This window comes from Chiloscyllium plagiosum, unplaced genomic scaffold (genome assembly GCF_037043375.1).
Source record: "Chiloscyllium plagiosum isolate Xiang-an unplaced genomic scaffold, Cpla_swu_hap1 HiC_scaffold_25, whole genome shotgun sequence".
Classification (NCBI taxonomy): domain Eukaryota; kingdom Metazoa; phylum Chordata; class Chondrichthyes; order Orectolobiformes; family Hemiscylliidae; genus Chiloscyllium; species Chiloscyllium plagiosum.
This window is the reverse complement of record NW_028270163.1, coordinates 10,228,153-10,245,935: the sequence shown is the minus strand read 5'-3', so window position 1 is coordinate 10,245,935 and position 17,783 is coordinate 10,228,153. Positions and strand designations below refer to the sequence as shown.

Here is a 17,783-nt window from a genome sequence, read left to right as displayed (position 1 = left end):
AACCAGTGTTGGAAGTAGAGTCCTTGAATATTTTTAAGGGGTAGGTAGATTTTTGTTAAACAAGGCGGTGAAAGGTTATCAGGGTTAGACATGAATGCAGATCGGAGCTTACAGTTAGGATGAGCCATGAGCTTATGAATGGCGAAGCAGGCTCAAGACACTGAATGGCCTACTTTTGCTCTATTCTTGTATGTTTGACATAATTAAGGAACACCCCAAGAAGCTTCATTGGAATGTTATGAAGTACTCTTCAACACCAAGGTATACAAGGAATGATCAAAGTACGTGATCAAAAGCTTGAACAATAAAGCATATTTAATAGCTGGCAGTGTACAAAGTGCAAGATGCAAATACGAGATTTACAGCATAGGTGGGGATGAGAGAGAATGATTCTCTTGTGGTGCAGTCACAGTTTCCCTATCTGAGCCAGGAAACTCAGCTTCAAGTCCCACCTGCTCCAGAGGTGTGTCATAACATCGCTGGAGAATATTTGAAAGCATGAGGTGAAGCTCTGAACTTATGAAGGAATTGTGATTAACAGAGATTAATAGTCAGTGACTTATAGAGGTATTGAACAGTTTGCAAGACAAGACATCCATTTGATGGGAACTGGTATTTGAAGGTGCATTAATAACATCCGAGTTATTAATATTAGACTCATAATATTATTGCCCACTAATCTATCTGGGCTCAATGCTTGAGTGTTTCCCTATAGGGGCTCCAGGTCCTCTGCAGACAGAAATCTCTTAGTCAGAATCCTACAGCATGGAGCCAGGCCCTTTGGCCCATGCTGACCAATATGTCTGTCCACAATATCCCTATTTCCCTGCATTTGCCCCATATCCTTCTAATCATTTCCTATCCATGTATTTGTCAAATGCCTTTTAAATGTTGTTAATGTACCCACCTCAACCACTTCTGCTATGCGTACCACCCTCTGTATTAAAAAAGTTGCCCCTCAGGTTCCCTTTTATTCTTTGCCTTCCAACCTTAAATTAATACCCTCTCTTCCTCGATTCCCCAACCTTGGGAAAAAGACTGAGTGCATTCACCCTATCCATGCCGCTCAAGGTCTAATAAGCTTCTCTAAGATCCCCCCTCAGTCTCCTCTGGTCTAAAGAAAAATGTCCTAGCTTGTCCAACCTCTCCCTATAACTCAGATCATCGAGTCTTGGCAACATCTTTGTAAATTTCTTCTGCACTCTTTCCAGTTTAATAACATTCGTCCTTTATCAAGGTGACCAAAACTGAACAAAATACTCCAAGTGTGGCCTCACCAATGCCCTGTACAACTCCAACATAACTTCCCAACTTCTATACCCAGTGTGTCAAAAGCCTTCTTCACTGTCCTGTCTCCCTGTGATTTCACTTTCAGAGAACTGTGAACCTGAACTCCAAGATCCCTCTGTTCCACTACACTCCTTAAGGCCCACTATTCACCATGAAACTACTGCCTTGGTGTGACTTTCCAAAATGCAGGACCTCACACTTATCTATATTAAACTCCACTTGCCATTTCTCGGCCCACTTCCCTAGCTGATCAAGGTCCTGCTGCAATTTTTGATAACCTTCTTCACTATCCATGATACTGTCTATTTTACTGTCATTTGCAAACTTAATCATGCCTTGTACATTCTCATCCAAATCATTGATATAGATAACAAACAGTAATGGGCCCAGCACCAACCCCTGAGGCACTCCACTAGTCACAGGCCTCCAGTCTGGCAAGCATCATTCCACTATTACCCTCTGCTTCTTACCACCAAGCCAATTGTGTATCCCATTTGCTAGCTCACCCCAGATTCCACGCGATCAAACCTTCCAGAGCAGCCTACCACATGGAACCTTATCAAAGCCTTTACTGAAATCCATATAGACTATGAGTGAGGTGCAGGAAAAGCACAGCCAGTCAGGCAGCATCTGGAGGAGCAGGGCAGTCAATGTTCAAGCATAAGCACTTCATTGGGAATGAGGCTTGTGGCCGAAGGAGGCTAAGAGCTCCAGCATCTGCAGTCCTCATTTTCTCCACACTGACAATATCTACCACTCTGCCCTTGTCAACGCTCCTGGTCACTTCTTTAAAAGACTCAAACAAATTTGTGAGGCATGATCTCCCACTCTCAAAGCCATGCTGACTACTTAAATCAAACCCTGTCTTTCTAAACGCATATATATCTTATCTCTCAATCTTCTCAAGCAACTTACCCACCACAGGTGTTAAGCTTACTGGTCTATGGTTCCCAGGGGGCACGAGATAGTCTTGCTGTGGAGAAAGACATGGAGACTTGGGAACTTGGGGAAGTTAGTGGTGATACCTTGGGGACAGTCCACACCACAGTAGAGGTAGTGTTGGATGTATTAGAATGTATGAAGGTGGATAAGTCTGGTCCTGACCAGATATATCCAAGAACACTGCAAGAGACTTTTCTTTGCAGCACTTCTTGAATAATGACACATTTGCTATTCTCCTGTCTGCCAGGACCTCACTTGTGGCTAACGAATGTGCAAAAGTATCAACCATGGCCCCTGCAATTTGTTTCTCTAGTTTCTTGCACTTGGGCTTATAAGTGTGAAGTGAATAGTGTGCGTATGTCCTGGTCCAATTATCCTCCACCTCAATAATACAATTGAAGTGAACTGCTCGGAGTTATTTGAAATAAGTCAGGCATGAAGGAACTTGCTATTCAACCTGATAACTAAAAAGAATTTACATATTTGGGTGGGGACTACAGGACTGGTAAACAGTGGAATACCAACCACAAAACTCAAGTTAACAAGGCTGAAAAAGATAAAATCAAATCACATAGCATTAATTGGGTGATCCGTATTGGGTTTTAAAAAGATTGTAAATTAAGTAGATGGGAAAACTGTGCACTAAAACCTTTCCACCAAGAAAAACATCAAGTTTTGAAAGTTTTCCCTTATAAGACCTCGTCAGCATAAGGCAGTTGGAAGCTTTGGTACAACGTGAGATAGATGCAGAGTAAAGTCTGTTGTATTCCCTACAAGCGCATCTTAAACAAAAGTATTAAAACCAAGTACTAAAACAATTAAGCAATTCCTCATGTTCCATTTTAATTTTTTAAGCAGGGAGAAATCAAAGCATTATGCTTAGGTAGACTCTTGTCAAATTACTCCGAACCCGTGGTTGTCAAGAACAAAGCTCACAGGAAACCCAAATAGGTTGATTACTTTGCTTAACTGGAGTGAGAAATGGGAAGAATCCCTTGTCAGTCTAGCTCTGTGCATTTAAATGAAAATGTAATTTTGTTTAATGAACTCTGAGTTGTTAAAATCTGAGGAACCAGGAAAAATACAGAGTACACAATGTGCCTGCTATACAACAACAGAAGCTGGAGTTCAGATAAACACACCAGAGGAGAACAAAGAAGCGATTTCACAAGAGACTAATAAATGAATGCTAAAACAGCAGGAGACAGCAGTCAGCAGGGTGATACGAAGTCTGATACCAAGACTCTTATGTTCATTAACAATATTTAGTCTCAAAATCTAAAGCAAACTTGCTTAGCAAATGTTTTTGTTTGAAAATGTGTTGCTGGAAAAGCGCAGGAGGTCAGGCAGCATCCAGGGAACAGGAGAATCGACGTTTCGGGCATAAGCCCTTCTTCAGAAGGGCTTATGCCCGAAACGTCGATTCTCCTGTTCCCTGGATGCTGCCTGACCTGCTGCGCTTTTCCAGCAACACATTTTCAGCTCTGATCTCCAGCATCTGCAGACCTCACTTTCTCCTCAAATGTTTTTGTTTTCCAACCACATGATGTACTTAAAGTACTGTACAAATTCAAAATTCATTACAGTAGTTTGATGTTCCAACACACCATGCCAAGAATTGATCTTTAAAAATGCAGCTTTGAACCCACAATTCCTAATGCAGAGTTCTGTGAATTGTCCACAATAGATCACTCAACAAAATTCAGGATTCTCCCAAGGAAGACAAGTCTAACACAAAGAGCAAAAAGGGAAGGACGAAAATCAGAAAACAATTGTTTATTACCAAAAACATCTTTGACAGAGGTCTATGGCAGATTAAGTCCCCAGTCAAAAAGGAGAATTGCATATGCTAAGTGAAGTGAGAAAAAAATTACTTTAAATCTTCCCAAAGATAAACGTAACCATTCTCTAAGCTAGGGCAAAGTTAAAGCAGTTTCAGGTAGCTTAATTTTCTTTTAAATCAATTACTCTCTCAATGATGCAGCTAGCGTCAGGCTCTGAACTGTCAATGCTAGGGCTGACCAAATGGAAATAAAGGTCATCCCCTTGGAGTGCAGCCACATGGGTGTCAAAGTATTTGATCTTCAGATACATTTTGCAATGTGAAAGGAAAACATACTTTTGCCTAAAAAGTACATCCAGAAACACCAAGCTATTTCAGTCAGTGATCTTCTAAAATATTTATTTAAACTACAAAACTATTTAATATAACTGTACAGTGCATGTGTTTAAAAAAATGTCGCAGCAATTCCTGGAAATAGACGTCTGAAGACCTGCCACAGCAAGCTGTCAGAAGTCAATAGTTAATGCTGTTGATGGCTGATAGCACTGCATACAGCAACATGTTTTGCTGAGCTGTCTTGACTGCATGAGACAAATTGGATAAAAATTACATGTGATTAAAGATGTAACAGCTGAACGCACTCAGGTTGGGCTCTTTTGTCTCCACTGATTTCATGTTATAGCTCCTTTCTACATATTTATCTTTAAATTCTGCATTTGGTACAAAAAGCTTTCAGAGACCAAACTGATTTTTGCAACAGAGACGGTTAATAATCCAAATCTTTAATTGTTGGGAGGAATTACTGTAGATGAAGATATGCATGTCCAAGTTAAATAGCCTATCAGAATAACAAACCTCATGCAGGATTCGAAGATGAATTACTTTTCCCATCTCAGTGTAGCAGACATGTGGACTGAACCAGAAGCTAAAGCAGATGATTCTTGATTAGTATGTTAGGAAAATAAAAATGGTGGACTTATCTATTTAGGAGTGGGATTGAGCATTAGAAGAGTGCTATCAAATCCTGGGTTGTTGGAATAAGGGAGTCATTACGACATGGGAGGGAACTGGCCAATAACTAAACACTGGATGAAATTTGAGGCAGATGCTTTAAAGTACTAATCAACTTATTAGAGAGAAACACGACACTAATGACATTTTTTTAAAACAGAATATTGAGCAGATTGAAGACTCTATGAATAAGTATCAATAGTGTCACACAGCTGACTTGCAAGAAAAAGTTATAGCTCAGGGAATAAAAGGCACAGTAACGTCATGGGTATATAATTGGCTGAGTTACAGGAAGCAAAGCAGTGGTCAGTGGATATTTTTTCATGCTAGAGGAATGTTTGTAGTAGAGGCCCACATAGGTCAGTATTGGTTTCTTTGATATACTGTAATTAACTTGATCTTGGCATGAAGAGGACAATTTCAAAGTTTGTGCATTAAAAAAAATACAAAAGCATTGGAAACTGATAATGGTGCAGAACTCCAAAAGGACAGACAAGTAGATGGAGTGATCAGGTAGGTGTAAGGTGATATTCAATGCAGAGAAGTGAAAAGTGTGGCATTTTGGTCAGAAGATGGACAGACGAAATGGGGCCACAATATGTAAGCAGGTGCGAGAGAAGGAACTGGGTGTTTTTGTGCATAAATCACAGAAGGTGGTAGGACAGGTGGAGAAAGCAGTCAATAAAGCATAAAGTATTCTGGGCTTTGTTGTTAGGGGCACAGAGTACAAAAGCTAGGAGGTAACACTGAACTTATAGAAGCCACTGTTAACTTCAGCTGGAATAGCTTGTACAATTCTGGGCACCAGACCGTAGGATGGATGTGAACGCATTGGAGAGAGTGTAGAAGAGACTTACAAATATGGTTCCAGAAATGAGATTGGAGTGATTGAGACTGTTCTCCTTGGAGAGAAGACTAGGGAGAGATCTGATAGAGGTTTTCAAAATTATGAGGGGTCTAGATAGGGAGGAACTGTTGCAAATGAAGCAAATGTGATGTGAGAAAGCTGCCAGCACTTAGGAAGTCCCACCTCAAAAAGGAATTACTTCCTTCAGGTCAAAGGCGCATCAGGGAAACAACCAGTAGGAATGAAGGGCTAAAATGCTTCTGTTCCAACTCCAGTGACCAGATCTAGCTACGTTCACTGTGATGTCATTCAAGTGATTTTACTCTTCATTTTAAGTTCTAGCCACTGGTTACATGAGAATTATTAGCTGCAGATCTGGAAAAGTAGTAAGTTAAAACCTGCAATTGCAATGAAAACAGTACCTCAAGGCACTTCACAAAGGCTTAAGAAAATAAAATTTATAAAGCTGCTAATTTACACATTTCATTGAAATAGAGAAAGTGAAACCAACTTGGCAAAAGAAGTCAGTTTGTGGAGTGACCATTTTCCTAAAATAAAAATCTCTACATATGACATAACCCACTTGCTGCAGTCAGTATATTCATGTTAAATTTTGCAATGCATAAGATTTGTTAATATCAATGCATTTATATGTAGGAGAGCACACATGCATCATTTCTCAGCAAGTTTATTTGGGACAGTGTAAATATCACATTAATACAAGGCACAAGGAACCCAGAGTAAAAATTATATGGCAGAAGGAGACTGTAATCGACAAAGTGAAAATGCTCCATTATCAGAGCAACTGAAAAGCAAACATTTCTAAAACCATACAGGCAGAAACTGCAGGCAGCAAAATAAAAGGGAGTGGTAAAGAATATGAGAGAAATCTACTGAGGCGAAATCAAACAGCAGGGATGATAAATTATGAAGGGTGTGGCTCACCACACACCAGAACAAACATTCAGCTCAGTGGGTGCATTTCCACCTCCAAGTCAGAAGCTATTAAGCTTCCTAGTTCCTGGCTCTGAATTCTGATTTAACAGTATTCTCTCTTCCAGAGGGATATTTGCAATGGGTAAGTACTCTCTGCCGCTTTGTCACAGTTTCAGACATAGGCGCCCCTAATAGACATCTGGCTGTTTAGCACCAATCATTCAATGAACTGATCATGACCATAACAGAAGCATTCAGTTGGTATACTATTAAACGGTCAGTTGATCAGCCCGAAGGACCACCCTTTACATCACATCACATCACATCACATTATGCACCAAGCGAAAAAAATAAAGATATAAAAACAACCACACATGGGAAAAAAAAAATCATATCAACCGATATAAAAGAAGATATCCAAAGGAAGGCAAGAGAAACAGCATTTGGAAGGTATGTTATAGCTACAGGAACAAAACACACAGGATGGAATTTCATAAAGAGATTTCAACAATACAGGCTAAGGCAAGATTTGTGGTAAAATTGGATAAGTGCAGCGAGATCTGATATCAAGATCTCTGATATCTGATGCACCTTTCTTCATCTTTTATACTTTTGCTGAGTGGCAAGGTGAATTTAATCAAAGGGTAGCAGCAAAGTGTCAATTAATGGACATTAAGCTTGTTACACACTTTATTCATGGCACAATTCACCTTATTAACATTCAGCTTCTCATTTTACCAATTGTATCAATCATGCTAGATGTCAAGAAATCTTGTCATGGAAATGACAGCAGTTAGCTGGCAGCTTAAGCAATAACATAGCTTGGCCAAAGAACTTCCACATTGGGTATCAAGCACTAACATATCAGAGCACACTCTAGGGTACCAACCACATGCATCCAACATCTATGCACATTAGCATCTGACATACTAACCTCTAAAAACCCTCATGGCACATATTCAAGCTACTTACAGGATGCTCTTGTACTTCAACGTTGCACCAGCAGATAGAATTGTAATGCTGCAAGGCAATTTGCATTCAGGAGCATGCATCCAGTTCATGGACTGGACCAGGCTGTCTATCCAGGCTTTTTGTTTGCAGTCATAGCATTCGCTCTCTGGGAATACATTGATGCTCCCAAACTTGCACTGCTGTCGGCTTTCTGTCACCTTGGCCAGAGTTACTGGATTCATGACATCTGTCTGGAGTTGTCCTTTAGCGCAAAGTGGGAAGCTTGTCATAGTTGTCCACAGGCTTCAGTCAAGAGTCATTGATTTCCGCTCAGGAGGTGCCTGCATTGATTAGAGGGCAACAGGGCAGCACGGTGGCACAGTGGTTAGCACTTCTGCCTCACAGTCCCAGGTTCAATTCCCACCTCTGTGTGGAGTTTGTACATTCTCCCTGTGTCTGCGTAGGTTTCCTCCAGGTGCTCCGGTTTCCTCCCACAGTCCAAAAACGTGCAGGTTAGATGAATTGGTCATGCTAAATTGCCCATAGTGTTAGGTGAAGGGGTAAATGTAGGGGGATGGGTGTGGGTGGGTTGCTCTTCGGAGGGTCGGTGTGGACTTGTTGGGCTGAAGGGCCTGATTCCACACTGTAAAGTAACCTAATCTAATCTAATCTGATACCAGACCAGGGGCCTGGACAACTGTCAACCAGCCACTTGGGACAGTCAAAAACTGGATTGCCTCCACATGAGGGGGGTAAGAAGCTGAACGTTGAGCAACCCAGTGACTCTTTCTGCCCCCTTATAGGCTGTTGTCCTCCTGGAATGAGAGAATAGGCAGCACAGAAGAAATCCAAGGCTAGTGAACCAGGGATTTGGCTGAGGAGGAGCAAGTGCAGGAAGATATTGCAGCCAATAGTGAGCATGGTACAGTATGAACCTTGGTGAGAGATGGACATAGTATCAGAGAATGAGCAAGTTAGGAATATTGGAGAAACGTTTATGCAACTTATGTCGGTGGGGTGGAGAAGGATTGACCTTCTTGTTACAATGCTGGGCAGTTGTCCAGAAAGCTGAGACTACACTAACCCAGTTGGTAAATTCTGACCAGGGTGGCTTAATCTGGTCTCAAGGCCCCCCGTGGAATAAGAGGAAGGTCTCCATCTGCACTAATCCACCCAGCAGGACCTCCAGGACCCAATCCACAAAGCAGGTGACAAATTTCCCCCATCTGCAATGCACAGGGCAAATGTCAGGAACTTTGCAGGGCTGCTTTACTGACAATGCAGGTGAGAGTGCATAACAAACTTTTAAAGCTGACACGGATGCAAGAAATGCCAGTCTTTCAGTAGATATCTGGAGATGTTAGAAAAATGCATAGCAAGATGGGGTTAAAACAGGATGCGAGGGACACCACGGTATGGGGTACATAACTAAAGAGGTGAATTTGTAATATGTGGCAAGATTCCCTCAAAGTTCGATGCAACTCACACTTAGCCAAAAAAACAAAACTCAGCACTTAGTAGTTATTACTCCATTAGGATAATCAAGAGCCTGGATTAACTATCCTTTTCACGTACGAGTCACAGAACTTAAGTAATAGGGAGTGAGATTTCTATGAAATTCAAGTCCTCAGATGAAAAATAGGCAAATCAATAATCCAAATGAAAGTTGGGGATAAGGCACAGGTTTTTAAAGAATTAAAAACTAAACATTTCAGTGTTTCTAAAAAATTATATAACCCATCTCCTAGACAGGTGAAAATTAATTCCAGTAATCCCATACTGGAAATAATCATGATGTAGTGGCTGTGTTTAATGACAATGACATAGAAGTAAATACATCAAGCTTCATCACAACAACCTGATGGGACTGTTAAAGTCAGTGTCCCTTTTTTTTAAAATCAAAAGGAACAAATGTAATAACTCTAAACAAATATTTCAACTCTAATTAAAAGCAAATATTCTAGCAAAATCTTAAAATAAGATTTTTAACATAATGTCACTTTTAAACTAAAAGCAAGATTGTACAAATATACACATGATGCATGTTAAGCTCTGTCCTAAAATGAGAATTCTACATGCACCTCCTGGACAATAATCTGGGGTCTATAAATAAGCATTAACCTTTGCATATTTCAGTCTTCAAAAAAGTTCATTTTAAGTTAATATGTCAGAAGTTTTAAACAGTCAGCAACAGTAGATTGAAACAGGAAGGGACAAATTAGTCAAGGAGTATTGGGCAGGATGCAGAAGTAAGAATCAGCCAGCCTGCTCTCTATATTTCCTTGCTGCAATCAGCTGGACACAGGGCACAATGTGGAAGAAAACATTGAAGGTTAATTGCTAATGTAGTGGGTCAAAAGTATTTGGACTTTCAGAGTTGGGAAATGTGAGAAATAGAACATTAAACAAACTTACGAAGTCTTTCCTATATACCATATAGCTGGAGATCAGGCTGTAAGGAACTGGAAACAAGCAGCTACAACCTCTTTGCATCAGAACAGGAAAAGAGATCTCAAGTAGGAAGTTCCCTACCCCAAACAAAAACCACGATTTCTCTAAAAAAAACTCCATACCAACAGTACAGTGCAAGGCAACATACATTGGTCAATCTTAGTGGCACAAGTGAAACTTAGATTTTATCCATAGGAAAAGGTTCATCTTCATTTTCTTGTCAAATTGTAGACAACACCATGTGTATAGTTGGTGCCTTGCAGAACATCACGTTCAAACTTTTTAAACAATTAAGAAAAATTGGACAAAAACATTCTACGATCCAGAATCACTCAATGCTTCAATCAGAACTAATTTCATGAATTGTCTTAATTTCAGGTGCTCTGCTTGAATGACTCATTATCAAGTGGATGCAAAAGGAAGTTATATCAAATGTTCCACTTCATTCTTGTCATTGAGTATTTGGAAATTGTAACAAGTGTTTTCTAGTCGTTGGAATATTGGGGCAATGGTGGTGTCTGCCATTAATTCACTCTCATTAAAGATCAAGAGCTTGGGATTTAAAGGTTACACACTCAGTGTTTAAACCCGGTTAACATCTGTATAGAATATCACAATATCTCATCTTACTTACTGTCTCCTGTGCAACACTGATGGCTTCCAGCAAACCATAGAGCTTCCCTCTCACAAGAAATACACCAGCACACCACGTCACACAGTCTTCATGCATCCAGTACTCGTTACTGTCCATTGGAACCAACGGAGGCTGGTACCACTCTTCCAAAGACAATTCATTCTTGGGCTTCTTACTATCAGAACATTTTGTGATTTCTTCACTGTCCAAACCTCTGCGTTTCTGGCCACGGGTTGTTGCCCCTTCCCTTGTCCTAGACTCCTGATTTTGTCCTGAAGTTTTACTTACTGTATTCCTAATAGAATTACAACTAGGGCTAGAAACAACTGTGCTGGCTTGCTCAGTCTTAGTATCTTTTGAGCGGGCAGTTTGGCTGTTTGAAGGTGCATATCCTCTGGGATAAAAAGGTCCAAAAAGATCACCTTGTTCCATTGCATTTGCAGATTGGCCACAAAGACAACAGACTAGAAAGCTTTTGTGACAGGCCTCATTAATTGTAGGACCCAATGTCAAGCATGATGATTTTGGAACTGCACCATGTGACTGCTGTTGGGAATGTTTCTTTTGTTTAAGATTGTTACTATCCTCCTCAGCATAGTTTACTACTGTACACGTTGAATAACCTTTTGTCTCTACCCGAATGTAAGGTGAAAAACTATCGTATCTGTCTCGTCGGTCCTCTGCTTTAAGAGACAATGCTCTTAGCTTTATTTCAGGCTCTTCAGGTGCAAAGAACGATGAGGGTTGGCCCCGTCGTGTTTGCCGCTTTTTTCCCACTGGTTTGCGTATTCTCTTTCTTGCTGTACCCCTTGTCCTCTGCCGCGTGGATCGCTGTCGGGAAGACACACAGTTCTTTGGCTGCAAGGCATTCTTAGTGCTTTCTAGCTGCTTTCTTCTCCTCCTATTTAAACATTTGAGGTCATCTTTACCAAACTCTTGCTTATTGCCTGATGGATGGCCCTTCCGGGAGATCTCTGTCAACTGCTGTGAAGATGAAGAGGCACTGCATAAAGATGTGGTAGGGGAAATAGGAGCGCTCAGTTTTGTTGCATGTCCCTGGCAAGAGCCTGGAATTGAGGTAGATTTATTTTTGTTCTGTTTCTCCACAGGGATTGTACTTGTTTCGCCTTGGTTAGCCTCATTCTGTTCTTGTATTTTATATTCCAAAGTCATTTTTTGTACAGAATCCCTGATGCAGGGACTGCACCCAGCACTACCTTTGGATTTTTGTTCTGTTGTAGAGCTGCAGGATTTGTATCTTGGTGGTTGAAACCTGGTAGGAGTCCGTGCATCCCTGCTTCTTCGCAGCCTTTCACTGAGGCTTGATGTTCTTGACTTAGGCTGAGTGACGATATTTTGCACGATCTGCTCCAGCCTCATTCCTCTTTGTCTTGGTGGAAGAATCTTCCTTTCAAAATGCTTGGGCTCAGCATTATCATCACTTTGTAGAGGTTGATCTGCAAGTTTCTTCTGATTCGCATGTTGTTGACTTGCTGTCCTCCATTTCTTATTCTCATGAGCTTGTACCTGATCCTGGTGCATGTCAGTTTTTGTAACTGAACTACTTTCATCCTCCTCCTCCTCCTCCTCCTCAGAAATGCAGACGACATCACTGTCATCAGGCTTGGCGACCAACGCTTGCTTTCGCCTGTTAAATATTTGTGGCTCTTCCTGAACAGATAAGAATTCACAAACATTGTCAGTGCTGGAGCTCTGGCCACTTTCTTCAGAGTTCTCAGCAAAATCTTCCTGCTCATTATCTTCAACAATTTTTCCAGACTTAGCTAAAGAGAGACTCATAGAAATGCTGCACGCCATCGATGCAACATTATTTTTTTTCAGGTCTAATACATATCCTCGAACGTCACATTTCCCTTCTGTTTCAAGAACATTTAGTTTATGCAATTCAAGAGAGCAAGGCTTTATCCTAGGATGGTTACCTTCTGAAACTGATGGCCTCTGCAAAGAAGGAAACATCTGCTCAGTGAATGAAGTTGAACTTCTGCTGTCCTCACACACATTGTTAACAACCTGTTCTGATTCAGGGCTCTCCTTTAAATTCAATTTGGTTGCAGACAGTGCGCCATTTGAATCACTGATAGAAATCTGGTTTTCTACTTCCAAGCAGCTATCATCACTACTCAGGGACTGTTCAGGTACTTTAAGATTTGGTGTCAGATCCCCACTACTTGGAGAAATCGTACTGTCTGGTGAGTTGCAATTGCTTTCCATGAGATTGTTAGTTTGACTGCTTTCAGCATTGTTCTCTGAATGATACATTTTTCCATTCTTTAGGTCAGATGCAAACACTACTTCTTGGTCAGGAGACCACTCTCCAGTTGTCACATGCTGTTCTGAAAGAATATTGGTTTGCTGAAAATGATGAAGGTCTGTAGAATCACTTGTACTAAGGACTATTTCGTCAGAATTTTGCAGCACATCATATACATTGGGTGCTTCCTCATAATATGACATATTGGTCCTGACACTTTGCACATATGCTCTCTGGCAATCATCTAATCTTACCATACTTGGTGACATTTTCATGGAGTTTGAAGCTAGTGCACTTGTGTCACAAACTGTGGAAACATTACGCTCCCCTTCTGTTAAGACTATAAGGCATGTTTTATCCGATGTTTCCTCACTGAGGCTTTCTTCAGATTCATCTGGTACTGCAACCTCTGAACATTCATTGACATTTTCTACCTTTGTCTGGTCTTTGCAAGCCCTGCTCAAATCACAAACAGGCTGAGGCTCAACCTCTGTATACTGGTTGTTCAAGTTTTCAACATCAGTGAAGACACTAGTACCATTTTGTGTTTCACAATGTTCCACTCTGTCCAGCAGGTTTTGGTTTTCACAATGTTCCTTTTTGTTTGGTCTGTCCTCTGACATTGAAGGCTGAGTCAGTTCTATTACAACCATTTCAGAGTCTTGAACATCAGTTTCAGCAGAACTTACAACACTGTGCCATTCATTTTCCTGATGTATTTCTCCAGAAAACTGGCATACAGGGTCTTGTGACTCCAACCCAGATGAAACACTTGACTGTTCATACAAGGTTTCCTCAGCAGTATCTAATGTCTGTTCGAGTGGACTATCACATGATCCAGGCTCATGAACTGCAGAAGTAGCCAATGGCAAATCTAAGTCCAGCACCTTCAGTTTGTGCTGGTTCATAATATTGCAGTCAATTCCATTTTCAAGGCCTCTTCCAACAGGCTCCAGATCATCAGACTGTGTCAACACAGAGCTTTCAAATGACGAGTCAACAAAATTGGTCGGAATGGATGAATCTAACGAGACTGGCACCATCTGCTGAGACTGTACGCAAACAGATGGAATAAAGAGTGATGCCAATGGCTGCTCATGCAAGGAATGCTGTAATATCCTTTGGGAAGAGAACAGGTGAGGTCGATTGACATAAGAGACTGTGACTGTAGTACTGGAAATAGCATCATCCAAGTGTACCTTATCAGTATGAGGTACAGTCGATCCGGTGTTGGTTTCCAGGTCTTCAGCTATATTTTTAGTACACAGACTGTATTGTGTATCCATGGCCCCACTGTGCAATAGTTCTAGAGAATCGTTCGCCTGCAGCCCCTCTCTCTGATTTCTTGAGCAATCAATCTGATAATCCACAGGGATGCTGAAATTAATTAAGTCATCCTTTCTAGTTTGCAAGCCATCAGCCTGATCCTGTCCCGACTCCATTACAGGACTTTCTTTGTTTCACTCTGCTTCTTGGAGAAAGAAAACAAACATATATAGTTGTATCAATAAATAATAAATCAACATTATTCTTACATAGAAAGTTAGTTTCATAGAAGTTGCACACTATAGTTTATGAGTAGCTATATCTACAGAGTAAGTCCCAATGAAAAACTGCCTTTATTAGAATACCTCAGGACATGTCAAATTCAAGAACTTCACCCAGGATTATTTTATAATTAAGTTTTGAATAGGCAATAAAAAGCAGTTATTTAGTGAGGAGCAAGACCACATCTGTAGAAAAGGTACAAGATTCAAGTTTGTCTGTTTATCGCGATGTTGCTCGAAAGTGTTATTGGGCAGGACTCAATGCTCTGTTCATTTTAAACGTCTCATAGTACCATTCAGCATACACCCGAATATTGAAAAAGCAACGGACAGGAGTAGCTTTGACGGTAAAGCACTGGCTACTTTTCAAGTACTTAAAAGAGGTCTTCAACTGAATAATTTGTTTGGAAGAAACTGATTAAACTTTTCTCTTTCTTGAAAGTAAGTAAATTATCTGAGGCTTTGAAATGAAATGGACCCACTCTGTAATCTTTAGATTATCTTTAGATTGGGAAATAATTTTTAAGGTGAGCTTTATCCAAATAGGCCAACTTCTCTCAATGTATCTTCACACTACTAAGTAGTCATACATTCCATTTCTCAAGACAACAGCTTATATCAAAGGTATGATTGCATAGGTATTACTTATACTATTAATATCATTCCATGTTTTTAGTTTTTAAAATATGAAACTTTAAATGATTTCTTTATCAATTTGCTGTTTTTCCCTTATTTCAAGTCTCATCATAAAATTCTCCTTTCAGAAATAATCATTTGTATGCGATCAATGTACACAGCATACAACAAAATGGACCATATAAAGTCTGGAGTTAGCCACAAAGGTTGAGCTTATCAAAACAAAAATATTTTTATAGCTGTCATATTGACACTCATTTTCAAGCAATCTATCAACAAATATAGTGAGGAAGATTTTTGAAAGAGAAACGTATCCACTGTTTTTCAGCTGGTTTCCAAATATTTTTAAAAAATTATACAAAGAAACTACCTGTGTAGATTAATTTTGAAAAAAAAATCCAGTTATAGGCATGCACTTATTTCAAATATGAAGCCAACAAAAAACTCCCAACCCCAACTGTAGTTACCAAATTAATAACCTTTCCACTAACATTTATGGAAGCTAACATCAAGCAGTGTTACACACAAGATTGTTCCCTAACAGTGAAAACATAAAGTCAGAACATCAAAAGACAGAGATCCGCAATTAAGAGTCAAAAGTTTAGCAGCTAAATTTTGCAATATATTTAAAGATTACTAATATTCAAACAGTAGGACTATGAAACAAGAACACACCGCTAAGTCGTTATCCTTTGTCCTTAACAGGGAGCTTCATCAAGACACAAAGACCGTCGCTTCAGTTAGTGCTGAATGCAGAGTCTCATTCATTTCTACTAATTACCATAGCACACTGAAGAGTCGCATCCTAAGTGGATGGAACAAGGCAGCTCACGTGATCTCAGACAGACATGAAAGTACATGTGCTGCACTGAGAGCAGGAAATGAAGCTGCATATATAGATAAGGAGGCTGAGATACCTTGTATAGTGGGGGACTTCACACCTTTTGACCTACTTTATGCTTTACCCTCGCAAAAAAATATTGTTTTTTTTAAATTACAGAGTGGGTCAAAAGTAAAATTTTAAAAACTTCTAATGAAGTTGACAAATGCTATTTCATGGAGGATCAAAATAAACTATTCATTTCCGTAGACTTTAACTTATCATGCCCTATTTAGTAGTTCAGCTAAAATTGCTATTCTATACCAAAGTACATTGTGACAACAGTGGATCAACAATTTAGTTGTAATCTCGGAGGGCCTCAATCCTCTGGCCTGATTTGTTCCTTTGTCAAAGGAACTTTTCATGAAAAACTGGACGTCTGCGGCATTCTAAAGCCGAGAGGTCCTGATTCTTTAAAAATTCATGTAGCAGTCAAAACGAACTTAAGATGTTTAAAAAAAAATTAGGAAATGGTATCGCAGCTTTGAAACCCAGCAAGAAAACAAGTCACATCGCACACAGAATAGCCTGAGGCAAGCTGACATGAAAATGCCGGGATTTTAATAAAACTGTACAGTATCTCACATGTCAGGACAAGCACCACGATCCAGAAACAGAGAGTGGGTGACTAAGCACAAACATAATGTAGTTAGGACATGGAATAAAGACGCCTTTTAAACTTTTGGGGCGAACACTGCGAAACATCTTGAGTCAACACATTACCTTCCACAAGGCTCATCAATGAAGGCTGAAGGGTGAGACTTTATTGAACAAGGAGCCAGCGGCCTGTTACTGAATAAAGAGAAGTGCCCGGGGTTGTCGTGAGTGGATCAGAGCCCCAGCTGCCTGCCCCTCTTTGTGGCGGAGCGGCTTTTCCGACAAACACCGCCTTCAATGGCGAGTCCACATGGAGCCTGAATCCAAACAAAGAGGTGAAGCGCCGCCCGCTGCAAAATAAAACAGCCTTGCCCCCCCCGCCTCTTCTCCACCATCAAAAAGATGAAACAAAGAACGCCTCTCTGCCGCCCCCACAACAGAGACCAAGCCGGTCACCAGCGCAGGCTTCGCTAACTCACTCCAGCCCCAGGCTGTATAGGCCGCCGCTAGGCCTCGCGGTGTTTGAAAACAAAGGACGGGAAGTGGGGGGGAAGGGAGGCGAGGAAGGGCCGGGCTTCCACTTCCTCCCTCCCCCTCCGCCACTCCCCGTCACTGCGGCCCACCGACTCCCTCTCGATTTTACCTGAAGCCGCCCTCCTCCGGCGCTGCGTAAGCCGGCCGTACGGCCTGTCACTCAGGAGGCCGTCGCCATGGCAGCGCCGCGAGGCCTGTCACTCAGGAGGCCGTCGCCATGGCAGCGCCGCGAGGCCTGTCACTCAGGAGGACGTCGCCATGGCAGCGCCGCGAGGCCTGTCACTCAGGAGGCCGTCGCCATGGCAGCGCCGCGAGGCCTGTCACTTAGGCGGCCGTCGCCATGGCAGCGCCGCGAGGCCTGTCACTCAGGAGGCCGTCGCCATGGCAGCGACCGGCTCCGCTTGTTGTGATTGGTGGAACTCCCACGGCCGCGTGCCGAGTCTCTCATTGGTGCACCTTCACTTATCGCCTT

At 41.2% G+C, this 17,783-nt stretch overlaps 1 protein-coding gene across 4 annotated transcripts in view; it reads right to left on the bottom strand.

The window, feature by feature from the left end:
• The window catches only part of LOC122562012 (uncharacterized), a 56,250-nt gene extending 38,847 nt beyond the window's left edge, over window positions 1-17,403 (bottom strand). Inside the window, exons 1-2 of one of the 4 annotated variants that reach the window (XR_006315186.2) lie at window positions 16,904-17,403; window positions 10,846-14,585 (exon numbers count right to left, since the gene is read on the bottom strand). Coding sequence is in view for 3 of the 4 variants with exons in the window: in XM_043714402.2 (XP_043570337.2) it covers window positions 10,846-14,559 (3,714 nt within the window). In the remaining variant the exon portion in view is untranslated. Of the gene's footprint in view, window positions 1-10,845; window positions 14,589-16,903 lie in introns of all 4 variants that reach the window. The other 3 variants (XM_043714402.2, XM_043714400.2, XM_043714405.2) reach the window with 3 other exon arrangements.
• Window positions 17,404-17,783: the final 380 nt, after the last annotated feature.